This window comes from Hylobates moloch, unplaced genomic scaffold (genome assembly GCF_009828535.3).
Source record: "Hylobates moloch isolate HMO894 unplaced genomic scaffold, HMol_V3 SCAFFOLD_2, whole genome shotgun sequence".
NCBI lineage: Eukaryota > Metazoa > Chordata > Mammalia > Primates > Hylobatidae > Hylobates > Hylobates moloch.
In genome coordinates this window covers 30,030,684-30,058,606 of record NW_026652277.1, presented here as the reverse complement: position 1 = coordinate 30,058,606, position 27,923 = coordinate 30,030,684, and the positions used below count along the sequence as shown (strand labels likewise).

Here is a 27,923-nt window from a genome sequence, read left to right as displayed (position 1 = left end):
CTGTTCAAAAACATTCAGCAGCTTTCTTGCCTGTAAGTTCATTCTCCGGGTGCTCTGCAGTGTTGTCCCAAACGGGTCCATTTCTCAAGAATTCCTTATACAGTCATACCTTGTTTCATTATACTTTGCAGATACTGTGATTTTTACAAATAGAAGGTTTGTGGCAATAGTGTCAAGAAAGTCTGTTGGTGCCATTTTTCCCACAGCTTGTATTCACTTTATGTCTCTGTGTCACATTTTGGTAGTTCTCTCAATATTCGAAACTTTTCTATGATTATTATATCTGTTATGGTGATCTGTGAACAGTGGTCTTTGATGTTTTGGGGTACCACAAACAGTGTCCATGTAAGATGACAAACTTAATCGATAAATGTTGTGTGTGTTCTGACTGCTCTACTGACTGGCAATTCCTCCATCTCTCTCCCTCTCCTCAGGCTTCTCTATTCCCTATCACACAACCATATGGAAATTAGGGCAATTAATAACCTTACAGTGGCCTCCAAGTGTTCAAGTGAAAGGAAAAGTCACACCTCTCACTTGAAATCAAAAGCCAAAAATGATTAAGCTTAGTGAGGAAGGCATGTCAAAAGCTGAGATAAGCCCAAAGCTAGGCCTCTTGTGCCAGTTAGCCAAGAATGCAAAAGAACATTTCTTGAAGGAAATTAAAAGTGCTACTCTAGTGAACCCACAAATGATAAGAAAGCACAACAGCCTTATTACTGATATGAAGAAGGTTTTAGTGGTCTGAGTAGAAGATCAAACCAGCCACAACATTCCCTTTTACCAAAGCCTAATCCAGAGAAAGGCCTTAACTCTCTTCAATTCTATGATGGCTTAGAGAGGTGAGGAGGCTGCAGAAAAAAAGTTGGAAGCTAGCAGAGGTTGGTTCATGAGGTTTAAAAAAGAAGCCATCTTGATAACGTTAAAGTGCAAGGTGAAGCAACAAATGCTAACAGAGAAGCTGCAGCAAGTTATCCAGGAGATCTAGTTCAGAAAATCGATGAAGGTAGCCACACCAAACAGATTTTCAGTGTACAAGAAACAACCTTCCATTGGAAGAAGATGCCATCTAGGACTTTCATAACTAGAGAGAAGATGTAAAAATGCCTGGCTTCAAAGCTTTTAAAAACAGGCTCACTCTCAGGAGGTTGAGGTGGGAGGATCACTTGAACACAAAAGGTCGAGGCTGCAGTGAGCTATGATTGCACCACTGCACTCCAGCCTGGGCAACAGAGTGAGACCCTGTCTCACAAAAAAAATAAATAAATAAATAAAGGCTGACTTTCTCATTAGGAGTTAATGCAGCTGGTGACTTTAAATTGAAGCCAGTGCTCATTTATCATTCTGAAAATCCTACAGCTCTTAAGAACTATGCTAAATCTTCTTTTGCTCTGTAAATGGAACAAGAAAACCTGGATGACAGCACATCTGTCTACAGCATGGTTTACTGAGTATTTTTAAACCCACTGTTGAGACCTACTGCTCTGAGAAAAAAGAAAAAAGATTCCTTTCAAAATAGTAGTGCTCATTGACAATGCACCTGGTCACCCAAGAGCTCTGAAGGAGATGTTTTCATGGCTACTAACAGCCATTCTGCAGCCCATGGATCAAAAAGTAATTTTGACTTTCAGTCTTATTGTTTAAGAAATACATTCTATAAGGCTGTAGCTGCCGTAGATAGTGATTACTCTGATGAATCTGGGCAAAGTAAATTGAAAACCCTGTGGAAAGGAATTACCATTCTAGATGCCATTAAGCACATTTGTGATTCATGGAAGGAGGTCAAAATATCTACATTAATAAGAATTTGGAAGAAATTGATTGCAGCCCTTATGGGTGACATTGAGGGGTTCAAGGCTTCAGTGGAGGAAGTAACAGCAGATGTGGTGGAAATAGCAAGAGAAGGAGAGTGAGAAGTGGAGCCTGAAGATGGGACTGAACTGCTGTTCATGATTTAACTTTAATGGTTGAGGAATTGCTTCTTATGGATGGGCAAAGAAAGTTTCTTGAGATAGAATCTACTCCTGGAGAAGATGCTGTGAACATTGTTCAAATGACAATAATTTAGAATATTCCATAAACTTAGTAAAGCAGCAGCAGTGTTTGAGAGAATTGACCCTAGTGTAGAAAGAAGTTAAAACTGTGATAAAATGTTATCAAAACAGCATTGTATACTACAGAGAAATCTTTTGTGAAAAGAAGAGTCAATTGACAAACTTCAACAAACTTCATTGTTGTCTTGTTTTTAAAAATTGCCACAACCACCCAGCCTTCAGTAGCCACCACCCTCATCAGTCAGCAGCCGTCAGCATCGAGGCAAGACCTTCCACCAGTACAGAGATTACAGCCTGCTGTAGGCTTAGGTGATCATTAGCCTGTTTTAGCAATAAAGTGTTTTTAATTAAGATATGTACATTGCTTTTTAAGACATAATTCTGTTGCACACTTAATAGCCTATAGTATAGTGTAAACATATTTTTTTTGTGTACTGAGAAACTGAAAACATCATGTGACTTGGTTTGTTGCAGTGATGTGGAATTGAACCTTTCAATATCTCAGAGGCATGCCTGTACTAAACTTTCACTTCAGCCAAACTTATCTACTCCTGTTCTCAAAAGCACCCTATGTACGTCTTTCCTTCATTATTGTTTCCTCCATATCCCCTTCCCAGAACATCTTCCTTTTTCCTCTTCTTATATAAAATTGATTCTGAGAAGCCTGTCCTGAATTTCCCATCCCTCAGTGACCTCCTAAAAGGTTTTCCCCAAACTCCTAGAACACTGATCTGCACCATGAATTTAATGTATGTCGTGTTATAGTGCTGTCTCACTCTTTCCCCCACTGTCTTAAAATTATGCTGGAGGGTTCTTGACAGCAAAGACATTATGTAATGCTTTTTTTTATTTCCAGCATTTAGCTCATTGTAGATGCATAATAAATGTTAACTTATTAACATGAGTTATTTTGTGTGACCAAGCAAAAGGGTCAATAATTTTTTTATTCAGCATCTTCAGTATCTTTCTGATGAACAATCAAATATTTCACTAGTTTTAACAACACGGGGACTTAAGAAACTGTTGTAGAGTGGATTTGGGTGTGTACTGCTCTGTGGTCTCTCTGGAGCTAACTTTCAGCCTTCATACCCATTGGAATAAATATAATGCTTCTTGAAATTTAGCATCTCTTCCTCTTTGAGTGCTTTCTATTTCCCTTTAAGATGTTTAAAAATACCATTAGAATCAGTGGTCTTTCTGTGGCTAGTGGTGGGACCGAATCAATCTTTTCTCCTCTGGTTTCTCTTCCTTTAAATACAGATAAAGAAGAAGTGCAGAGGAAACGTCAGAAGCTCATGCCCAATTTTTCGGATAGTTTTGGCGGTGGTAGTGGCGCCGGAGCTGGAGGCGGAGGCATGTTTGGTAGCGGCGGTGGAGGAGGGGGCACTGGAAGTACAGGTCCAGGTACAAAAATACTTATTCTTCCTAAAACTTTTTCATATTGGAGAGGGTAGAATTTTCTTTTCTTTGGTTTCTGAGCATGTCTTTGAGTTGAGTGGCTATGATGTTATTGAATATATTAATTAAAATTTCCTGACAAATATAAATTTATTTTTCAAAGAAATCCATATTCATTTTACAATATGTAGGTAATCTCGAAAGCCATTAAGAAGAAAAAAAAGTACCCCAAAGCAAGTTATTTAATGAATACCTCCCTAAAGATTTTGGTATATTTCTCTTTGACATTTTTTGACATAGTTGTCTTTTTTTTGGTTTGGAAACATTGAAAATATTTTATATTATACATACTACAATATAGCCATATATTAAACATCTCTATATACTACATTGTAGAAAATTTGAAAATACATAAAATCTGCCATCAAAGGTTAACTACTACTATTTTTTGTGTATATCTTATAGTACATATTTATGAATTTTACCCTGAATACAGCTGGGATCATTATGCATTTTATTTTAATCCATTTATTTGTAATACTATTTTACTATCATTTGCACCATGACTGTGTGTATACAGTCATATGTGCAACGTTTACCTGAGATGTTAACATAAACATTTCCTCCAGTAATATGAACTTTAAGCATAAATTTTAAGCATCATTTTAATGACTCATTTCCTCAAGTGAACAAACCATAGTATAACTTACTTACATGTAGTTTCTGTTTTCTATATAAATGCTGTACTGAGCTCCTATCCACCGAACTTTTCATTTATTCCAGATTACTTTTGTAAATTAGAGTCTGTAGTAAAATTACTATGTCAGAGGGCATGACATCTAATGCCAGCTGTTTCCCCAAAGAGTTGTACCAGTTTATGCTTCCACCAAAAATGCCTAAGAATGAACAGTGGTGGCCATTCTTCCATTGAGGAGTCAGTATGTTTTTCTGTGCTTTGTTTGATTTAGTTTTTTTCCTCAAGGGGTTATTTTAATGTCTTCTACATAGGCAAGTCTGAGTTTGGTTGGTGACCCTCACTATTAGCCTCTCCCCTTCACATAGGAGTGGAGGCTTTCTCCATCACAACCCCTCCCCAAATCTGGGGTGCTGTCAGAGTTGCCAAAATGTAAACTTTACCAAAGTGGAATTCTGATGGTCCCATGACCCCCACCGTGTGTCTTAGTCTCAACAGAAACACCATGTGTGGACACAATACTGTCCGGTCACACCAAAGGCTGTGCTCACCTGAGAGACAGACACTAAGTTGTGCTGAGTCTTTGTAAAATATCTTCATGATGTTTCATTTGTTTTACTTGCCGTTTCAGGGTATAGCTTCCCGCACTATGGATTTCCTACTTATGGTGGGATTACCTTCCATCCTGGAACTACTAAATCTAATGCTGGGATGAAGCATGGTAAGTAATGCTTTGTTCTTAATACCAAGAAAGGAAAAAAATAATTAATGCTAAAAAGGGTTTTTAAAATCATTACTTATCACAACAGTATTATCATCTTGAAAAATAATTAATGAATGCAAATAAACTAAGAAGATACTTTTCCCAAAAGATATTATTTCCTGTGGCTAGTATAAACTCTATTCCTTGTATATATTTCATATATTTACTTTGTAAGTGGCACGAACAGAGGAAAGAAAAGCGCATTGAAAAGAGACATACAGAGACCTGACTATTCAAACATCTTAAACATCATCAAACTTAATGTATTCTGTCTTTTTTCTCAAATAGTACACTTCTGAAATCATTTTGAGTCTTATACTATCATTTGCACCATGACTGTGTGTATAGAGTCATATGTGCAACGTTTTCCCATCAAGTCATCCCCTGAGAAGGTGCAGTTAAACCACGTGTTGATAGTTTATATTACAGGTCCATTCTAGTGTACCCACGGAAGAAATAATACTATAAAGAAGTCTTCCCATTTATTGAATACCTATTTTTGTGCCAAGTGCTTTTACATGTTTTAACTGTTATCTTCATGACTGCTCTATATGGAAAATAGTGTCTCCATTTTGCACACAAAAGGCACCAAAGTTCAGAAATGTTCATACTCACTGAAGGCACACAGAAGTTAGTGACAGAACAAGAATTTGAAGCAGGTCTCCCACATGAAAGCTAGATGCTGTCATAGTATCTGTCAGATAACATAGTTGAACCTGAAAGCGGGTGATCAAGAATGGTACACTGGATAGCTCCCACACTAAAGAATGTGAGTTGACAACACGTCTTTATGACTTGCTTTGTTCGTTAGCATTAGGAAAAAACTGCTCTGCTTTCAAGAACTTTAAAAATTCAGCTTTCCTGCAATTCACAGAAGAGCTTTATTTCATTTTTCTCCTTTACAAATAAGCAAAATGAGATTTAAGATTTTAGAAGTATACTAAAAATGATTTTTAAAAATGAGTTTAGAATATCTCCAAAACGTGGTATTTATGATATGACCATTTTTAAAAGAATTTTAAATTACTATTTTTCTTTTCCTTTTGCAGCAAACTTGTCTCTGACCTTTATCTGACCTACATTGGAATAGTGAATTATCACTAAATTAATACATTTTACTGAGAAAAATATGATGTTTTTGCATTTATCTTAGGAACCATGGACACTGAATCTAAAAAGGACCCTGAAGGTTATGACAAAAGTGATGACAAAAACACTGTAAACCTCTTTGGGAAAGTTATTGAAACCACAGAGCAAGATCAGGAGCCCAGTGAGGCCACCGATGGGAATGGTGAGGTCACTCTAACGTATGCAACAGGAACAAAAGAAGAGAGTGCTGGGGTTCAGGGTAAGTGAGCACACAAATTACGTTCTATTGGTTGGCTGGGGAGGGGTCAGTCCTAGGTGCAGAAAGATATCTGCTAATCTAAAGATGATATATCAATATCTAGTTTAGTGTACTCTTCAAAGTTCTGTATGCCTTTGGAAAAGCATATGTCAGATCATTGTATTCACACTGGGATTTCCATTTTTGCTCTGTTATCTTTGAATGTAAAGGACAGAAATTTATATGTACATTCTCCAGTCATAATCATGCAGTTTTAGGGTATTGTGAGAGGTAATCAATGTCTTCTGGCACAGATAAATAGAGAAGTATTTCCACAAGCTTAATAGTCACCCTGTCTAGATTCTGGCTTAACCGTCATACTGAAAAAGAACTTTGCCTTAAAATAGGAACTTTTCTTTTTATCTTGTGCCCTCTTTGAAGAAGTAGGATTAGGAGAAAATGTACTTTTGCGTTTACTGTGAACCAATACTTATTAGCATATGTGTCATGATTCTAGGTCATCCTAGATCGTACTAAGAAGACGTCTGTAAAAGCAAAGGTAGTAAATATTTAGAGTTGGTGGCCACATGTGGTGTCTATCACATATGCTTTTTTTTTTACACCCGTTTAAAAATGTATAAGCCATGATTAGCTAGGGAGCTATATGAAAAGCAGGCCATAAACAGGTTTTGGCCAAAAGGTCACAATTGCCATTCCCTGACCTTAATGGAACAAACTTTACAAAAACGTGAGTGGCTCGTTGAAAGTCTCTGTTTACGGCAGAGACGTGTGTTTTTTCACACATTGCCTAACAAGCTAATTGTTAGAGATTCCAATGAAGGATTATTTCACCAAGATATTGGTGATTTAAAATCATGGTAAAATCTAACGTTGTTTGGAGATTGTGTTCCTTAAAATAACAGATAATGGTTGTTCCCTTAAAATAAAACATTTCTAAACTTTTTTCCTCTAACAAACCATACACAGATTCTTTAAGATCAATCTCTAACTATATTTGTCAGTGACCCAGTGTCCAATTCTGCTTTTTCTAGTCAACACAATCCAAAAGCATTGAAAGAGCATTTTCAACTAAAATGGTATGTCAAGGTGTCAGAACACTGATGCTGGTCAGTTTGGCCTTCAGCATGCCATACCCATAAAACAAAAGTAGGAACACTCAACTATGATTGTGGTCATTGCCTTACAGATAACCTCTTTCTAGAGAAGGCTATGCAGCTTGCAAAGAGGCATGCCAATGCCCTTTTCGACTACGCGGTGACAGGAGACGTGAAGATGCTGCTGGCCGTCCAGCGCCATCTCACTGCCGTGCAGGATGAGAATGGGGACGGGTAAGTCAGGACTTTTGCATGATAGGTTGTCCTGGGTAGGGAAGAAGAAGAGCATCGTATAATGCATACTGACTAGAGATAAAAATAATAGTTCAAATGTATTGAGTCCTCTAACTGGAACGATCAAGAAAACTAATGTGTGAATAAGGTTAAGTAGCACAATTTGCTGCTCCATCCTGCTGCTGTCATCTGTTGGAATCTATAGTAGCTGGAGGACTCATCTAAGAGTGAATCTCTCTGGGCAAGAAAACTAAGATGTGTGTAGGTAATGGTACTTTTTGAAAAGCCTTGCTTTGTTTATTGAAGTAATATTTGTAGAATTGTTAAGAGTCCTACAAAATCCCTGAAGCATTGTTTTCCCAGCTGCATATTAATGACAGTGTACTCAAGAAAAAGCCCAATAAAGGCAGCAACAGCAACAGAAAGATTAAGAGGGACTGGTCATTCTTTCCCAGTTACTGGTTTCTTCTCTGCTCCCTCTTCTGACGGTCATCAGTCTGTGACTGTTTCAGACTTTTGTGACTGCTCCAGCCCATGTGTGGGAGTCGAACATTCCAAACACCATGCCTTCCATTCCTGCTATTACTGAGATTGTATTTGCAAAGCCACCTGGCTTCTTTCTAAAACAGTTCTCTTAGTCCTTTCATTGAGACTTCTAAAATGATCTCGAAAGCCTATAAAAATAACAAGAGACAGCAGCCTTCACATTGAAGTCAAGTGCCTTATCTAAAACCTTCCTAAAATAGCATCAACATAGAGAAATCCTTTTCTGTGGAAGAGCTCTTGAGTGCTGTGTTTTAGACTTCAGTTTAAAAATTAAACCAAGCACTTTAGGAAAGTAACAACCTCAGGGTTTCAAGCAGAGACACCTTTGTTCTCATTCCTTGCAACGTAACCAAGGATGTGGTATAACCACTGGCCTTGTTATACAGTATGAGAGGAACCAGTACAACCTTCTTGGTATAAAGCCATGAATAGCAGAATGCTTTTTCAGGGTTAAATAATCCAGTTAGCATTCAATAGCATACAACCACAAGAAAAAGCAGTTAACCAAGACAGGACAGCAGTGTTTCAAGTGGCATTTCCAGGGACTTGTTGAATTGGTAAGTCTAAGAAGATGAGCACATACATGTTAGAAAGGAAGTGCTGATACCTGAAGGGAGGATTGTAGGAAGGGATACAAGGGGAGGCACATGCAAGTTCCCTCCTAAGACCCAAGCACACTCACACAAGCCGACTCTCAGAGAAGCCACAGAGGTGGGACTTGGAGAGACCAGAGGATCCTCATAAGAGTATAGGTATAGGGCAGCTTTTGGCCATCACAGCCCAAGTCTCTTGTTTTAATTCGGTTCGTCATATTTGGCTAATAGTTTAAATCCTGTGGCCATTAGTCATCATAGAAAATATAATAAAGAAAAATATATAAAACTTCTGCTATTGGGGAAATTCCCATAAGGGTGTGAGGATTTGAGGGGGAGGGGGAATGTACTTCTGCTATGAAATGCTGAGCTGCACATGGAAATTTTCGAGCAGTTTTAGAAGTATGACCTTTTTCTTGGTATATGTGCATCATGTCTATGTCAGAGTTTAGGCCCTTTTCAGAAGTCTTCTTCCAGTATCACATTTCAAGAAGCAATAGTGAAACTCTGAGATCATCCGTTTTAAAATATTTCTCAAGTAGCAAAATCACAATTTAGTTTTTTAGGCTCTTCTGTGCCAGGGTTAATCCCAAGTACAATATACTTACTATTGCCAAGGAAGAGGCTTGAGTAAAGTGGCACCTAATAGCTTATTTTAGAGAAGATCCAGCCTGTACCTCGTGTCCCAGATGTAGTGCTGCTGCGAGATGCTTTAGTGTGCTCTGCACCTCAATCTGTCCATGCTCTGGAGTGGTCATCTTCTTAGACGTTCATCTGCATGTCTTTAGAACAGTGCACATGTATCTCCTATGCAGGATTGCTTAAGGGATTAAGAGATGGCTTTGGAGTAAGACAGGCCTGAGCTTGAATCCCAGCTTCACCACGTATTGGCCTTGACTGAGTTATATGATGCCTACAAGTCTCAGTTTCATTAGCCGAAAAGTGAAGATAATATTACCTAACTCATAGGATTATTGTTATAGTAAAAAGACAATGTATATCAAATGCTTAGCACAGTCTGGTAAATCAAAGCTCCCAACAAATAGTAGCCACTGGTAAAATGATTGTTATTGTTATTGTTTTGAATTTTAATAGTATGTTTTTTAAGAATTAAAAGAATTATACTCCTCTGAGTGACTTTGATACCACCAGTATGTTCAGCCTCATTAGTGTAAGCTCTTAGGTTCCTTCTATCATCCTTATTTTTGTGCCTCTACTGCATGCTAGGGCTGTAAGGCTGACTCAGACAGAACCTGCCTCAGAGATGACAGGACAGAGAATGAGAAAAATGTGTAGAAAACTGCAGTTGCATAACCAAGCAGTAAATTTGAGAGGGACAACTTGTTCCACCTAGGAGGTTAGGAAAGTATTCTCTGAGGATGTCAGGTTTGAACTGGAATATAAAGGATGGAGTGGGCATTGTTCAGGCAGAAGAAAGGAGCAAAAACGTTCCAGGAAGAAGGAATATTTGCCGGAATGTTTGCAGGAGTGGTGGAAAATACAATCACTTTCTTTCTTCACAAGTTTACTGCAAGAATTTTCTTCCAGTAGTTAAAAGCTTCACTCCATTCTCCCCTCTTGGGATCTGGAAAGATCTTTTAAAAACCACCGCACTGTATTTTGGAGGAGGGCAGCAGGGCTAGGTGAGGTAACTAAGTTTTTCTGAACAATTCCTAGTGCCAGGCATTCATTTTACATAGAATCTGTGTGTCAGGAAAAGTCAGGGAGAAAGGTAGAGAAGAAAACCGCCCAAAGCCGTGGTATAGAGGCAGAATTGGGATTTAAGCTTAAGTCTTTCTGGGCTGGAAGCCTCAGTGTGTTTATACATCAAGGGGTCAGACATGAATGCTCCCAGAGGCCAGGAAGGTACCACAAATAACATAGCAGCCTTGGGTAGGCAGTTGGGAGGGACTGGTCCTCTGGAGACAGCATCCCACCTCAGATTCAATGCGTTTTATAGATTCAAAACATTTTAGGGCCAAATAAAACTAGGTATGAGAACAGATTCCATCCTTGAGTCTAATACATCTGGGGAATCTTTTCTTTTTCATTAACATTTTAGTTAATTATTGCCACTGTGTTTTCATTCCAGTGTCTTACACTTAGCAATCATCCACCTTCATTCTCAACTTGTGAGGGATCTACTAGAAGTCACGTCTGGTTTGATTTCTGATGACATTATCAACATGAGAAATGATCTGTACCAGGTAAGCAGAAATCTCAAGAAAACTGAAGAAAAATCTGTAGTTTACTTTTTCTTTTGTTATGTTTGGGTGCATGTTATTTTTAGTAATGTTAACAGTAGCAAAAACAAAACCAAATCTTTGTAGGTAATAATCTAAAATCCTATTAGTTGAGAATGTTACTTTATGATGTAGGATCCTTTGATCTGTGGGTATAACAGCCATCAAGCCACAATGAAATTCAGCATCCCACTGGGGGAAGGCAAACTTTAAACTTTAGAAATCAAACAGTTTTTTCATTTAAGAGGGAGAAACTAAAGTAAAAATGTCACATCTGTCAAGAAAAATAAAGTTAAAAGTTTGAAAAGCCAGTAATTTATAATAATTTTGAAGTCTACTGAAACATACCTTGACAATATCCAGATTAAGTGTATATCAAATAAAGCATTCTGAAATCACCACACAGAAAGGTTAAAAGTTTGCTTGAGGAGGAAAAGGTGTCTTTCAAAAGCGGAAAGACAGCTCCAAGTGAGGAAAAGTGGGAACACCAGAGTTTTGCCCAAATCAGGTTTTCTTAGGAATTAATTAGGTGGGCTGAAAATACAAGTTGAGGAACTGTTTTTTCCAGAGGTCTTCCAGCACTGCAAGGGGAGAAGTTAGCTGGAGACACAGCGAGGCCCCTTGATGGGCATGTGCAGAATTCAGGGAGAGGCAAGGAGCCTGGGAGCCACTTGGGCAGAAGCAGAGCTTGGACGTTGGTGATGGGAGCCCAGTGACCCCAGCCAGCCTTTCTGGCTGAGCAACTGCACTGGCATGAAGCCAAGATGGGGTTCAGCTCCTGAGGTTTCCTCCTTCCTGCCCCTGATTGCTTTTCCCACCTCACTGTCTTTCCCCTACTCCCACCAGTCTGCTGTATGGGGCTCTCCTGCCCTTGCCCACTTCTTATCTTTCCATTTGTCTCCTTCCCTTCATCGGCCCAAAGCATCTTCCTCATCCTCCTTGGAGAGATGGTTTGCTGGTTCACAAGTATCTCTCACTCCAAAAATATGGCCAAAATCCTGTGTAATTACTTACTTAGTAAAGATATTTATTCCTGCTCTCTCAGTTTTTAAAGCAGTGATGTGAATCATTTCTATTTCCTCACTTTAAAGGAAAATGCTTTTATTATTTTAAAGAAAATTAATTAAAACTTCATTTTCTTTAAAGGAAATTAAAATATTTATTTTCTTATTTTTATTTCCATTCTTTAAAATGTGCTTTAGGCCGGGTGCGGTGGCTCACACCTGTAATCTCAGCGCTTTGGAAGGCCGAGGCAGGCAGATCATGAGATCAGGAGATCAAGATCACCCTGGCTAACACGGTGAAACCCCGTTTCTACTAAAAATACAAAAAAAAAAAAATTAGCCAGGCATGGTGGCGGGCGCCTGTAGTCCCAGCTACTCGGGAGGCTGAGGCAGGAGAATGGTGTGAACCCAGAGGCTGAGCTTGTAGTGAGGCGAGATCGCACCACTGCACTCCAGCCCGGGTGACAGAGTGACACTCTGTCTCAAAAAAAAAAAAAAAAAAGTGTGCTTTAAAGTGCATTTAAAGCAAAACTACTAAAATGTTTACGTGTGGCTCCTAATAGTTTTTACCTGTGACTAGGTAAAAATTAGTTGATTTCCTGATAGGGGAAAATGACCATTTTTCATTCAATATAAGTCACCATTAGGCATCTTCACTGGCTGTTGTGCTTCATGTCAAAGGAAAAGTAAAGTTAGTGACTCTTCACTGCCTGTTAATATAAAATAACTAGTATGAAGTGTGATTGTAGATTTACATTTAAAGGATGTCTTCTTGAAATTTTCATACCATTTTAGGGGTCATTGGTATCCGTAAAGTCATTTTGCTTGTAAAGCTTGATTCTCACAGACTTTTGACTGATTGTTCCTTGTAGTCATCACAAATCTATGAATAAAACTAGGAGTGGGACATTGTAGCTAGTCAGTCCTCTTCTCAAACCCTGCTTAACAGTCATATTCAAGGAATTACTTATTTTATGTTTATAAATAGGATCTGCAAAGGACACAGCACAACAGGATTAGTAGCTGTGATTTTTTTTTGGAGACGGAGTCTCGCTCTGTCACCCAGACAAGAATGCAGTGGCACGATCTCGGCTCACTGCAACCTCCACCTCCCAGGTTCAAGCTATTCTTCTGCCTCAGCCTCCTGAGTAGCTGGGATTACAGGCGTGCACCACCACACCCAGCTAATTTTTGTATTTTTAGTAGAGATGGGGTTTCACCATGTTGGTCTGGCTGGTCTTGAACTCCTGATCTCGTGATCTGCCAGCCTTGGCCTCCCAAAGTGCTGGGATTACAGGCATGAGCCACTGCGTCTGGCCAGTAGCTGTGATTTTTTTTGTATCCTAAACTCTTTACTGTATCATTTGGTTACATATGTTGAGACTTTCCAGTGTGTTAGAGACAAAAACCCTGAAACCACCACCACTGATACTTCTATCCCTTCTGATTTGGGGACTCTCAGAAGACTATACGTCCATTTTCCCCCACCTTACCACCAGTCTCATTAATGGGCAGTGATTCTGGCTTCCCTAGTTTGCCTTCTAGGTGTCAAACACGCACCCAGTGGCAACTTTGATTTGAGAATTAGAAACTGTTAAGATTTGAACTCTTGATTATCTGTTGTAAAGGTTCTCTAGTAACTATTCTTAATGGAAAATGATACATTTCTCTAAATAATTTGGATTATTTGACAGTTATCTTAAGCATTCTTCCCAAATACCTTTCACTAATCTTAGTACATTTCTGTGACCATCTGTCATGATCAAATTCCTCTCCCCACCCACCCTCTAGAAACACACTCAAAATAGTCCAAGTGCACAGAGTTAGGATTTTTTATGAAAATATTCTCTTTAAGCCTTTTTCTCCTCTCTCATTCTCCTTCCCTCAACATAGACAACCACTCTATTGTGTTTGGTATGGATTGTTTTATTTGTGTATGTTCCCATAAAACATTATTGGAGGGGTTTATGTATTTTTATTTTATGTTTTTAATTATTATAAATATCATGTATATTCATAGTCTTAAAAATGGTACAGAAGAATCTACATTGGAAAATCAAAGTTGCCCACCCTGACAATGCCCAGGTCTGCTAGCACAAATGTCACTGTTGTGTTTGTAGGTAGTTTTTCAAGTATTGGATACAAATGTGCATATACTTGAAATACATAGATATTTTCATATACTCTTACATACAATCCACATTATGTTAAATGTACTTCTCTTGCCTTGCATTAACCTTATAATTTTTTTTAATTTAATTTAATTATAGATTCAAAGGCGGTTACAAAAACATACTAGGAGGTCCTAGTATTTACTGCAAGGAAACCAGAGGTCTCTTCACCCAGTTTCCCCCAGTGGTAACATCCTGCATAACTTCAGAACAGTGTCAAAACCTGGAAATTGACATTGGTACAATCCACAGATCTTAATCAGATTTCACCAGTTTTACACACGCTTGTGTGTATCTGTATAGTTCTTTGTGCATATATTTTTTAAATGCGTAAGTGGCATTGTGCTACATGTTACTGTATTTCTGCCTTCAATGCTTATCCACACAGTTCTATATACAGCTAGTTTGTTGTTTCAGCTCCTGAAGAGAATCTAGTATGGGTCTTCCACCTGTAACATCCTTGTTTCCTAGTAGTAGACATTTAACCAACTTCTAACTTCCTACCTCAGTAGATAATACTGCAGTGACTGTCCCCACTTATGTCCTCTTGTGGATTTGTGTCAGAATTTCACCCAGATACATCTGCAAGAGTTGGGTTGCTGGGACATTTGTATATTTGGCTTTCCAGAATGTCTGTGTAAGTCCCCATGCCCACAGCCATAGCATGAAGGTATAATTGTTTAAGATATAATCCTTGGATTTAAGATCTAGAAGCTTTATATCATGGAAAACCATTGATTGGACTGTGGAAGAAAATATTTTTAAAAAAACCTCTCTGACTCATATTTTTTAATTAAATTCAAGCTACAGATAATTTCTAATTCCTGAATGGTATACTATCTTATAATTTCAGATCCTTTTTTTCACAATCTCATTCTCTTTCCTTTTCCCATCTCCCCAAGTAGCATTTCAGAAAACACAGATTCGTAAACACAGTTTCTATTGACTTATTTTTGAGAAGAAGCTCTTGGCAACAATATCTAAAGTTTTGAGGACATCACTTCATTTCAGGCCAGGGTGATAGTCCTAGAAAATGAAAGAAATAAGGGCGAGTAATAATTTGGCAAAAAAAAAAAAAAAAAGGTTCTTGGTCTGATATATTAAATAATCACTGTAGTTGAGATTTAGATGACCCTTCCGTCATTCATCCTGCCACTTCTCATGTGCTGTGGTCACCTACACAGCTAGGAGGTTGGTGGCTCACCTGCTGCTGTAGCCAGTAACTGCTCAATGAAAAGAGAATTTTAGGCAGATTGTCACAAGACTGGCTGGATGTCATAGTTAGACTCCTGTGAAATAAACTGATTTGTGTAAAGACACATTGCTGTTCTCTGTCAGTGAACTCATTTCTTTGAAAGATACGTTTGTGATTGTATTTGTCTTACTCATTTTTGAAAACACACCGTTTGCAAAACATCTTATTTGCATTCACCGAAGTAATACCTTGTGGGCAGGATAGTCAAATGGACTATTTAAGTACCTATTAGGTATCAGCAGCTCACCTTTTTTATTCATCTGAGCCCCCTTGGTGAGATACTTGTATTATCCTGGTTATGTTATTTAGAATCTTATAATACCTTTATGAAATGGGTATAGGAAAGCTATATTGACTGGTCTCAGGAGCCAGTTCATGGGACGGTATTTTTTAATTTAGTAAATTTAGTTTCTATGTCAGCATAGAATCATGGCACTTTTGTTAATTGGTTTCTATTGAGTGCTTTATTTAAATTTCTTCAGTGAAAACATAGCCTTAATTTGATTTGTTAATATAAAATTATCAGCTGAAGATAACTCCTACCAGAAATTTAAGAAAACTAAATTTACTACTAGGTGTGCTCAAAATCAACAATCAGTGGGTTGTAGTGAGAAACAAGAAGCTATTAAGACTTGTAAATATGAAAATAACCCACCACAGAAAAAATTGTAAGTATATGAAGTGATGGATTTGTAACTTAGCCTGATTTAATCATTTTATGTTGCAAACTTAGATTAAAACATCACATTGTACCTCAAATATATACAATTACTATTTGTCAATTACATTTAAAATAAATAAGAATTTTAAAACATGAATTATTGAATGGCTAAGTGTTAGTACAGTATATGTACTTCATTAGCATATGGTATGGAACAGGATAACTTGGGTGCCAAGGTCAGGAGTTAATCTGGGAATGAGAAATATTCCTGCAGTATGGCCCCACCTATTGCAATGACAGCTACCAAGCTGTGAGTTGTAAGTAAGTGTTCACTGCTGACCAGTGAAATCTCCTGCCCTTTCACTTTCCAGACGCCCTTGCACTTGGCAGTGATCACTAAGCAGGAAGATGTGGTGGAGGATTTGCTGAGGGCTGGGGCCGACCTGAGCCTTCTGGACCGCTTGGGTAACTCTGTTTTGCACCTAGCTGCCAAAGAAGGACATGATAAAGTTCTCAGTATCTTACTCAAGCACAAAAAGGCAGCACTACTTCTTGACCACCCCAACGGGGACGGTAAGAGACAATCACACATCATTGGTGTAACTCTCCGCCTTCTAAATATCTACTAGGTATTTGATAAACGTGTTATTTGATTTGCACCCAAAAGTGCTTTCCTTAGTCACCTGGAGTTCATCATCTCTTTTGGGCATTTCTGTTGCTCACCAAAGCTAATTTTTTTAAAGATGATTTGGAATAGTTAGTAAGAGGAAAAAGCAGAGTCCTGAGTAAAAACTCATCTTGAAGTACACAAAGCGTCATTCATTCAGAGAATGTTTATTTATGTTCAGTGTCTCCTGAGAACATAATAGGAGACTGTGGGTCTTCAAAGCAGAACAATAGACTTATAGTACCTTTACTGTCCCTCCCCATGATTCAGTTTTTGCCATTTCCTTCAGCTTCACAAGGGCCATCTTGTGAGTTAGCCATCCCATCCTGTGACTGTCCCTTTGCTTGGACTCTAGGTCTGAATGCCATTCATCTAGCCATGATGAGCAATAGCCTGCCATGTTTGCTGCTGCTGGTGGCCGCTGGGGCCGACGTCAATGCTCAGGAGCAGAAGTCCGGGCGCACAGCACTGCATCTGGCTGTGGAGCACGACAACATCTCATTGGCAGGCTGCCTGCTCTTGGAGGTGAAGGGCACAGTTATTTGCTTTTGCAGTAAATTCCTGAGGGAAATTTAAGGAAATCTTTTCAAAGAATGAAGTCAGTAGCTGCTGTCCTCCCTTACAATCAGCTGTATTTGTTTAACATTTATGGAGGGCTTCAGAGTAGCACCTTTAGACATTCCCCCCACCCCCTTGCTTGGCATCTCTAATTGGGGATTTCTTCAATGACAGAGCCAGCCCAAAGTAGCAATTGGGCTAGTAATAGACCCAAGGAGCCATGCACAGTGGGAGGTAGGGACAAAAGGGCAAAAGAACCTTCCACTAACGCTTCCCTGTGTGGGCTGGATTGTAGGGTGATGCCCATGTAGACAGTACTACCTACGATGGAACCACACCCCTGCATATAGCAGCTGGGAGAGGGTCCACCAGGCTGGCAGCTCTTCTCAAAGCAGCAGGTAAGGTGGCGATCTGGCGGTCATTAATGAAAAATGTTACCAGGAATGCAAACCCAACTTCAATAGAGCAGCCATGTGGCCTTCTTTAAGCCACAGACCTACTGCTGAAAAACAAGGGTAAATAAAAATTATATGGCAAATCACATTTTATCTGCCATAAGGCACTGTTTGGACTAGTAATCTTGGGCTTTACCCTGACAGTCATTTTAGTTTTTACTTTCTGATTCATCTGTTTGTTTGGGGTTTGATTGTTTAGATTGACTCCCATGACAAAGGGTCTTTTCAAAGTAGAGTTTGATTCCTTATAGAATTCTGAGTGGTGTCAGTCTCAGATCATATCAGAAGGCCCCAGAAGAAAAAGATTATTGGTATAAGAAATCATTTAAAGACTTCATTTTGAAAGAAATGTCTCTTAGAAATTGAAGTGTAGGAAAAAGAAAATGGGCCATAAGACCCATTATGTGGAAGGCACTAAAAATGGCTAGCACTTATTGGCCTTTCCGTGTACCAGGCACTGTGATATGCACTTTATGTGCACAGTCTCATTTAATGCCCAATCACCCCTTGTGACAAATACCATTATTATTCCCCATCTTAGAGTCAAGGAAACAGACTAGAGAGACTACCAGATCCCACTTCAGGGTTCCAGTAAGTGACAGAGCTATGAATCACACTTTGGCCGTGTGAACTTCAAGACTTTATTCTCTCTACTATGTTTCTCTCTCCTATTTTGCTCATAGGTTTGCAGATGTTATTCCATTTAATTCTCTAGTCCTGTGAAGTATAGAAAATGATCTTTGAATGTCCAGTGCCTTGCATATTTAGAACCTCAAAATATGTGTAATGAAATTAGCATCTGAAGCCTGCCCTGACATATCTGATATACTTTAGAGGCTTTTTTTTTTTTTTTTTTAACTTACAAGGTAAATGCTTCGTAAATTCAAGAAAACAAAGCAAAAGACATAGGAACTTTTTCTTTGGGACACCATATTTTTCTTTTCTCTTTTGTTAAATAGAGCTTTTTCTTGAACAAGAAACACTGATTGCAGTGGGTATTAATAGTTTTAGAAGACACTGACTAATTAAATGCCTTCCAACAAGAAGCTATAACCAGCCAGACGTGATGGCTCACGCCTGTAATCCCAGCACTTTGAGAGGCTGAGGTGGGAGGATCACTTGCACTAGGAGTGTGAGACCAACCAGGGCAACATTGTAAGACCTCATCTCCATTAAAAATTTTAAAAAGTAGCCAGGCATGGTGGCACGCGCCTATAGTCCCAGCTAGTTTGGAGGCCGAGGTAGGAGTATCACTTGAGCCTGGGAGTTCAAGAGTGCAGTGAGCTACAGTTTCACCACTGCACTCCAGCCTGAGCTATAGAATAAGACCCTGTCTCAAAAAAAAAAAAAAAAAGAAAAGAAAAGAAAAAGAAAGAAACTATAACCCTTTTAAAAATGCTTTATATTGAATTCTCAGAATCCCATGAAAGGAAAAGCAAGTAACAGTTTCTCTGGTATATAAATGAAGAAACTCAGATGAAAAACCAAGTCCTAATCTTAATGTCATGGAAATGCTCAGTTAAGTCCGAGTGTGGTGGCTCATACCTGTAATCCCAGCACTTTGGGAGGCCAAGGTGGGTGGATCACCTGAGACTGGCAGTTCAAGACTCACCTGGCCAACATGGCGAAACCCCATCTCTACTAAAAATACAAAAATTAGCTGGGCATGGTGGCATGCACCTGTAATCCCAGCTACTCAGAAGGCTGAGGAAGGAAAGTCACTTGAGCCCTGGAGGCTGAGGTTGTAGTGAGCTGAGACTGCGCCATTGCACTCCAGCCTGGGCAACAGAGCAAGACTCCATCTCAAAAAAAAAAAAAAAAAAAAAAAAAAGAGGGTCAGTTAAGAGATAGCTCATCCCTCCACACTTTGGTCCTGTAAATTGTTCATCTTAATTTCTCCATGGTTTTTATGGTGGGATTACATTTATTGCCTCATAGATCAGGCCAGAACTGGGAGAATAAAATCAAGAAACAGCATGAAGATCCTTCTTTGTTTCCCATTAAGTACTCTTCTATTATTGATATTGACCCATCTGATGTTCTCCCAGCACGATAAAAACAAGTTTCTCCCTCAAAAATGGCACCATTAGACATCAAGCTAAACACTCATAAAAATCATCTAAGCCTCTGAGAAGTAACTCTAGCTCTAGTCTTTGAGTTACTTTGGTGTTTTGTTTGTTGTTTTTGTTTTTGCTGGATGCTAAAGAGCAGACTACATTTCCCAAAATATTTCAATAATTATACATCCTAGCAGGTTTGTTTATTTAAAGATCAGAGCCCTGGCATTGCTGTACCCAGCAATGAAACTGGCAGTGCTGTCACTAGACATCAAGCATCTTTGCTCTTTTGAGTGTCCAAGAAAAGGGGCTGAGAAATACACACTGTCATGCATAAATTTGAACAGTTAGGACCCTAATCCTGAGGGTGCACCCTAGTGGCTGTAATCATGCTGTCCATCAGCCCTAAGATTAAAGATGCATCATTCAGTTGAGAAATATCCTGTAGAGTTAAATGTGAAAGAGTATTTGAAGTCTTTTTTTTTTTCAATAGTATCTTTGGCTATTTCAGGTGTCATAAGACACTTTAACAATCAAAGTAAATTACAATTTTAAAATAATTTCTCTGGATATTCCAGTAGAAACGTTTTATGATTTAAAAATTATCCAGGAGATTGCCTCAAGCTGCTACATTGCTTTGCCTTTGGGAATCTGACCTTTGCAGGCAGTTGGAAATTGACAAGATCTGGGTTTACCTAATGCTGTGTAATCTAACTTCGCAGGAGCAGATCCCCTGGTGGAGAACTTTGAGCCTCTCTATGACCTGGATGACTCTTGGGAAAATGCAGGAGAGGATGAAGGAGTTGTGCCTGGAACCACGCCTCTAGATATGGCCACCAGCTGGCAGGTGAGTGCCGCTCCATCTGTCTAATGGCTGTCCCTGAGGGAGTCAGAGGTTCAGGAATGTAAGAACAGATGGTCTTCCTGGTGCTTTATTCCCCAAAGAACATGCCTTTTATTTTTAAGAAAGTCTGTTTGTCAGAGACCATTTTTATCTTGAAAAACCCTATCCATGAAAGATCTAGGTCAGCTGAGTTCTAAGTACGAAAGTGTATGCCTAATCAGATCAGAGTTGAGATGTGAGAAAAGGTTAGAAGAAAAACACAAAATTCACATAAAAGTTACCCATTCCAAATTCACACCAGAATTGTTACCATCTCAATTTCTGAAGCTAGGATAAATGTCACTGTTTGCTTCGAACTTAGGTAAGTGATTTCAGGATGTAAAAATAAACTAAGAATTCTTCTTAGAATTTCAACAAATATAAACAGAGTAAATAGATTTAAAGCCTTCCTCAAAACTCCACAGAGCTGAGATCTGAAGGTATAAAGCAGTTACTAGGTCATTTGGCCCCAGGAAGAAAAGCCAGAGGGAGGAGGTGGGCAGCATGCAAGATCTCTAACATGACAAGATCAGTTCTTCTAGAGGCGAAAGCTGCTCCACTTCTAAAACTGCTCATCTGCCTGCAACAGCCTGTTTGTGTCCAGCTCACTGACGTTGGCAGAGACTCCATGGTTCTCCCTTTATGTTAGCACCTCATTTCCCCAGAAGGCCTTGCCACAGAACACAAAAAGATGATGCACTCAGTGACCCCACGCTCTCCTTACCCAGGTCAGCCAGCAACAGAGTGACTGCAGAGAACACCACAAATGCCTCTGCAGCTACGGAATAATTTTTCTTTTAGCCTAAGACATTTCTGGACCCTCGGTTCAAATGTCAGTATTGCCAGAGGGTTAACACCAAGCCTTGTGAACATCTAGACATCTCAATTTAAGCAAGCTTATACAATTCACTCTCATAAGCTTATTACTATGGAAGAGGGGAGACAGCTTCACAGCTCTGAGTAAGCTCTTCGCTAGCCTTAGGTCTCTGAGCAGGAGATGATTGACATGGTGGCCTGGACTGCCTGTTCCTTCCAAAAGGCTATAGCTCTGACTCTCTGCAGTTTGGTTGGGTATTCTGACCCAGCTCAGAGAGTTTGTGCAAAGCACAGTTTCCCAGCACCAGAGCCCCTACAGCTGTTCTTCCCCCAAAGGATACCATATTCTTGGAGGGTGGTCCTGATTCCTCTTGCCATTCCTCCATCATTAGGGTACCAGGCCCTCCTAAGGAGGACATGCTGAGTTGTTTATTATAAAGAAACAGACTGCCCTAGTGGTCCCTTTGATGTATAACGATTTCTGGTGTTTTTCTTGCCAACAGGTATTTGACATATTAAATGGGAAACCATATGAGCCAGAGTTTACATCTGATGATTTACTAGCACAAGGTGGGTTGTGATAAAACCAGATTCTCTTAACCATTATTATCTCCACACTGTCATTTAAAGGGAGGAACCAGCATTATCCAGGGTCTACTGTGAAAAGTACATTTCTTATTTCAGAACCAAAAGATGCTAGAAGTAGATAAGGAGAATATCCAGTTTTAATCTACTATAAATATATACTGCCTTCCACTCAGCTGGGCTTTGACCTTCAAGTAGAGTAGCTTGGTTGGTTCCACTGGGAGTTGGAGGGCAAACCAGGCAGCAATGATCAGTCCCTCCAGAGTGTCTATGGCATGTTAGAACAAGTGTGTTCCTTCTTCATTTCCTTCAGGAGACATGAAACAGCTGGCTGAAGATGTGAAGCTGCAGCTCTATAAGTTGCTAGAAATTCCTGATCCAGACAAAAACTGGGCTACTCTGGCACAGAAATTAGGTCTGGGAATACTTAATAATGCCTTCCGGCTGAGTCCTGCTCCTTCCAAAACACTTATGGACAACTATGAGGTAACACGTTGCCTTACAGATTTAGCAATTTTCATTTGACTTCACTCTGTTAACATCTCTGGCCAGGGCATAATCTCCTTGCCTGTTCCTTAACTCTGAAGAAGAAAACCAGTCATTGCCCAAGGCCTGGGAGGGTGACCCAGGCCAAGCTGGCAGCCCATCTTCCTGAGAATGCTGTTTTCAGATACTTTCAGATTTTCCCCGTTTTCAAATACCTGGAGACTTCCTGTGAAAATGCTACGTAGAGGGTCAGGATTTTCACAGAACTTTAACAGCCCTGAGCAAACGATCGACTGTAGTCAACATGTGTAGCTTCATGTCCCCAAGAACATACCTTACCCCATGGCAGGGCATTGAGTCATGTTCTGTGAGGTGACTCCTAGTGGAGCCATTACCCGGTGATTTTTTTTTTTCTTCTAAAAGTAAAATGTAGAAAAGCATGGGGTGAAGTTGTTTTCTATTGAAAATTTCATGGTTAGCTTTTGTTTGTGCATGGATTTCAGAGCTTCAGCTTACAGAGGGAGATGGTGTAGATGTCACTATAGGCAGAGTTTCACTGCCTCAGCGCTTCTCTCGCTGTCTCTCTCTGTGCTTACTACAAACCACTTCTCTGTGATTTCCTGAGTGGTCTTTGAGCCGAAACAGGAAACTTGATTCGAAGACTGTATTTTTTTAGTTGCTCTTCTCTGCCCTTTCCATTTCCTCCTGGCTCCTGAGTGGAGGAGGCAGCATGGAAGAGGGAAGGGTGGGCTGTCAGTGCTTACAGCCTGCACTGGGACTCGAACACAAGAACATGCTCCTCCTTCCTTTCTTTCTCACAGGTCTCTGGGGGGACAGTCAGAGAGCTGGTGGAGGCCCTGAGACAAATGGGCTACACCGAAGCGATTGACGTGATCCAGGCAGCCTCCAGCCCAGTGAAGACCACCTCTCAGGCCCACTCATTGCCTCTCTTGCCTGCCTCCACAAGGCAGCAAATAGGTAAAGAAAAAAGACAAAAGACAGTGGACATATTTTCCAGCTCCCCCAGGCTGGTGTCTTCAGCTGTCTTTGGATATGGTGTGGCAGTTTTCTTTCTCGTCTTTTGGATACACTTCTCTGTGTGTCTGTCTACCCCCTGGGCTCACCCTCTGCCTCTCTTGATAGTACTATTCAGATGAGGGGGCCGTACCCTTGGAAAATCACATTGACATATGAACTACTTAGTAAACACTAAATAATACAATAAATACTAAAAACAACATGATGTGGGTGATTAAATTTAAGACATGAGAGAAATAATATTTACCTTAAAGAGAGAACCATCTCCTTCTTCCTTTGCCTCCTCTGTCATGCTTATGACACTGACCTTGTTCCCTACCATATATGGGACTACGTGTCATGCCACCAAAAGTCTCACAACCATATGAAATGGACTCTCAACCCAGCCCAGTAATCCTATATTTCCTACAATTTTATTCTCCCACTCTGTAAATGACCATTCCATGCTTTATATTTCTAAACACCCAACACTCCTTCCCTCCCCTTACTCATGCAACACCCTTGCTTCACACTCTGTTGAAAACAGAAGAAACCAGAACCCTCTCATCTTTGCACCAAGTGCCAGCCCACCTGTGCCTGTGCCCACATTGGCAGCCTTCCATCCGGGCTTGGTGGGTTAAATTTCTTTGCCCAGCTGAGGAGCCACCTCTCCCCTGAGTCTAGCCCCCTCACCTTTACTAGGTTGTTGTTCCTGTTAATTCTTACCTCTCTCTCCTGTACTAGCCGTTCCTCCTCCCCACTCTGACTAGGTCACCTAGCAAGCATTTCATGATTTCCTCATCTTTAAAAACAAAACACACCGAAACAATCACCCTCTTGATCCCACATCCCATTTAGCTACAGTCCAATTGCTCTATTCCCCTACATAGCAGAGCTCCTCAGAAGAATTTTTTAGAGTTGTTCTTTCCAGCTTGCCACCTTCCACCCTCTGCTTGGCCTCCTGCAGTTGGGATCCCATCCCCACCACTCCACCAGGCCTGCTCTCCTCACAGTGACCGGTCACCTCCACATTGCCAGATCTGGTCACTTCCTTTTCACCTTGACCACTTGCAGAGTATGTCATGGTTGATGCCTACCTTCAACTTCAGACCGTCTCCATTCCTGGCTCCTCCACTGCACACTCCCCTGGCTGCCTCTTCCACACTCACCTTTTAAAGTCACAGCCCTCCAGGGTCAGTCCTAAACCCTCCCTGCTTGGTACCTCACCCAAGCCCAATACTGGCCACATCTGTCAGAAGCACTGCCATCTTCCAGGAGGTTAAGAGAAAATCCAAGAATTCCTCAGGAGTCCTTTCTGGCACTAATCACTTCATATGCGACCCTTCAAGTGTCATCCTGTCTGCAACCACTGCCCTAGTCCAGCCCGCCGTCATTTCCTGCCTAGATTCTTGCATGGCTCCTACTCAGTCCCCTTGTTTCCTTCCTGTCCACCTCCCTTCAGTCCACTCTCTGCCCAACAGATGGTGTGATTCTTTTTAAAAATTAGTGACATTGTGTTACTTCTGGGTTATACCCTTCAGTTCATTCAGTCATTCATTCAGCAAATCCTGATCAAGCATACACTGTGTGCCTAGCAATGTTCGAGGTTTTAAAGATAAAACTGTGTCCCTGCTTTACTCGTTTGCTTTCTTAAACATTGCTGTGGAAGCTCTTCCTTCACACTGCCCTTCCATTCCCAAGTGTTTTCTCCGCTCCCCTGGCACACTAGTCTGACCAGCCTTTTGACCGTTCTCTTCCCATTCCCTTGAAAGCTCTTAATTGGCTGGCTCTTTCTTGCCACTCAGTTTCAGCACCCATCTCACCCTGCCAGGGGGCCTTCCCAGGGGAGCAAGGGCAGACGTCATTGTGTGCACTTGAGAAAGGAATAATCTATCCGCCAGAAAACAACCCAGATCTGAGTCACGGCCCAGTGCTCCGTCTGCACAGATATTTAAAAAAAAAAAAGCAAATACTTACATTTTTAAAAAGTAAATACCTAAGCATTAAGCCCTTAATTTGTAGTTATTTTTAGGATATCTCATAGTTTGTAGCACATAATAGACACCAAATAAAGATTGGTTGATTAAATAAATCAGTCAATACCAAGATGATAGTCATGCCACTGGCATTAAGGTCTTAATATTCTAATATTGGAATTTGATACATAAGAAGATAGCATTTTGATTAGTGTATATTAGACTTCTGTTTCCTTACTCACTGTATAGGAAATAATTTGTCTTGGTCATATCCCTAAGGATACTTATCAACAAAGGGAATCCAACCTGATTTTCCACTATAGACTCATTTTCACCAAAATCATTTTACTTTTTTGCTGCCAAAAATGTTTTCAAGGCAATGTATGCTGTAATAGCATATGAGGCCCAGAGAGAGATCTCATTTTTAGTTCTTGCTTCTGTCACCAATTTATTTTGCCGAGGTTCAGCAGTTTCCCCAGCTATGAAATAGATAATACAGTGGTTGGAAAACTACACCTGATTTCTAAGGGAAAAAAAAGGTCCACTGTGAGTCAAGAGAATTGAGAAAGGATTCTCATAAACACAAGACTAGATTGCAGGAGGAAGATGTGAAAGCATTTGGCTAATTCTGACATTTGGCTAATAACATCCTCACAGTATGTCCCACAGTATCTTCTGCCCTTCCCACCACGGTGAGCAGTCGTGACAATGGGGGTGGCATAGGTGGGATGTGTGGCTGGCAGAAGCCAGTGGGCAAGAATTGTCCACAGAATAGTCCATGAGCTTTTTAGAGCCAAACTTGGAGCCCGTCTGGAGCATAAGGTGTATGAGAGCAAAGGCTTTGCCTGGTCCCGACCGTTCCCCCAGTGAATTTGTGTTTTCTCCCCTCAGACGAGCTCCGAGACAGTGACAGTGTCTGCGACAGCGGCGTGGAGACGTCCTTCCGCAAACTCAGCTTTACCGAGTCTCTGACCAGTGGCGGCTCACTGCTAACTCTCAACAAAATGCCCCATGATTATGGGCAGGAAGGACCTCTAGAAGGCAAAATTTAGCCTGCCGACAATTTCCCACACCGTGTAAACCAAAGCCCTAAAATTCCACTGCATTGTCCACAAGACAGAAGCTGAAGCGCATCCGAAGGTGCTCAGAGAGCCGGCCCGCCTGAATCATTCTCGATTTAACTCGAGACCTTTTCAACTTGGCTTCCTTTCTTGGTTCATAAATGAATTTTAGTTTGGTTCACTTACAGATAGTATCTAGCAATCACAGCACTGGCTGAGCGGATGCATCTGGGGATGAGGTTGCTTACTAAGCTTTGCCAGCTGCTGCTGGATCACAGCTGCTTTCTATTGTCATTGCTGTTGTCCCTCTGCTACGTTCCTATTGTCATTAAAGGTATCACGATCGCCACCTGGCATTCCTTCTGACCATCCACAGCATCATTTTGCATTCAAATTAAGGGTTAAGAAAAGGGATATTTTAAAATGAGAGTCACTTTACGTGCCATTTAAAAAAAAAAAAAAAAGGCATATTGCTTTTTCTAATGTGGTTATTTCTCTGATTTTCAAAAAAAAAAAAAAAACCGTACTTGTCAATATTTAAACATGGTTACAATCATTGCTGAAAATGGTATTTTCCCCCTTTTCTGCATTTTGCTATTGTAAATATGTTTTTTAGATCAAATACTTTAAAGGAAAAAATGTTGGATTTATAAATGCTATTTTTTATTTTACTTTTATAATAAAAGGAAAAGCAAATTGATGACCTCACCTTGTTTGATCTGTGCAAATACTTTTCTAAGATGCTTCCTTATAATCGTGGGATCATTCCATAGCCTGGTTATCACATTCACATATTCCTGTCCAACATGGGACAACACTGAAGGGCTGTTTAAGCTTCAGGGTTCCCATTAGCGTGGCGGAGGCTGCATTGCACTCAACTTCTCCCTCTGCCCGTCCTGCTTACTCTCTCACCCTTCCATAGCTGTTGATCTTGCAGGCACTCCAGAAAAACATTTAAATAACACAAATTGCCAACTCAGAGTCAGTTTCCCCGAGAACCTTGCCTGCACAAGGTGCTTGGAACCATGCAGAACAATTTTGCGCAACACATTGAGCCATTAATCTTGAAAAACAACCCAACTTACAGAGAAGGAAATTGAGGCTTAAAGTTGACCATAGCTAAGCTGCTTCTGAGTTTACACCCAGCTCTGTCTAACTTTGATTTTTTTTCCTCTTCCGTATTCCCAACTCTTTCAGAAGCAGTTCAGCAAAGCTTCATGCTGGAAGGCTCCTAGTCCAGGGCCCTCTGGTATATGGAAATCTTAATACTTTATCACAGAGGTGTGGAGAAGACATTGAAGAGG

At 40.2% G+C, this 27,923-nt stretch overlaps 1 protein-coding gene across 7 annotated transcripts in view; it reads left to right on the top strand.

The window, feature by feature from the left end:
* The window catches only part of NFKB1 (nuclear factor kappa B subunit 1), a 117,258-nt gene extending 89,931 nt beyond the window's left edge, over positions 1–27,327 (top strand). For 5 of the 7 annotated variants that reach the window (XM_058432630.1, XM_032177572.2, XM_032177496.2 and 2 more), the window contains 13 exons: positions 3,315–3,458; positions 4,778–4,867; positions 6,063–6,257; positions 7,444–7,585; positions 10,817–10,931; positions 16,430–16,631; positions 17,081–17,250; positions 17,579–17,681; positions 20,518–20,642; positions 21,998–22,064; positions 22,393–22,565; positions 23,387–23,543; positions 26,450–27,327. In XM_058432630.1, the coding sequence (XP_058288613.1) occupies positions 3,315–3,458; positions 4,778–4,867; positions 6,063–6,257; positions 7,444–7,585; positions 10,817–10,931; positions 16,430–16,631; positions 17,081–17,250; positions 17,579–17,681; positions 20,518–20,642; positions 21,998–22,064; positions 22,393–22,565; positions 23,387–23,543; positions 26,450–26,610 (1,844 nt within the window). In that variant the 3' untranslated portion in view covers positions 26,611–27,327. The remainder of the gene's footprint in view (positions 1–3,314; positions 3,459–4,777; positions 4,868–6,062; positions 6,258–7,443; positions 7,586–10,816; positions 10,932–16,429; positions 16,632–17,080; positions 17,251–17,578; positions 17,682–20,517; positions 20,643–21,997; positions 22,065–22,392; positions 22,566–23,386; positions 23,544–26,449) is intronic. The other 2 variants (XM_058432627.1, XM_058432614.1) reach the window with 1 other exon arrangement.
* Positions 27,328–27,923: the final 596 nt, after the last annotated feature.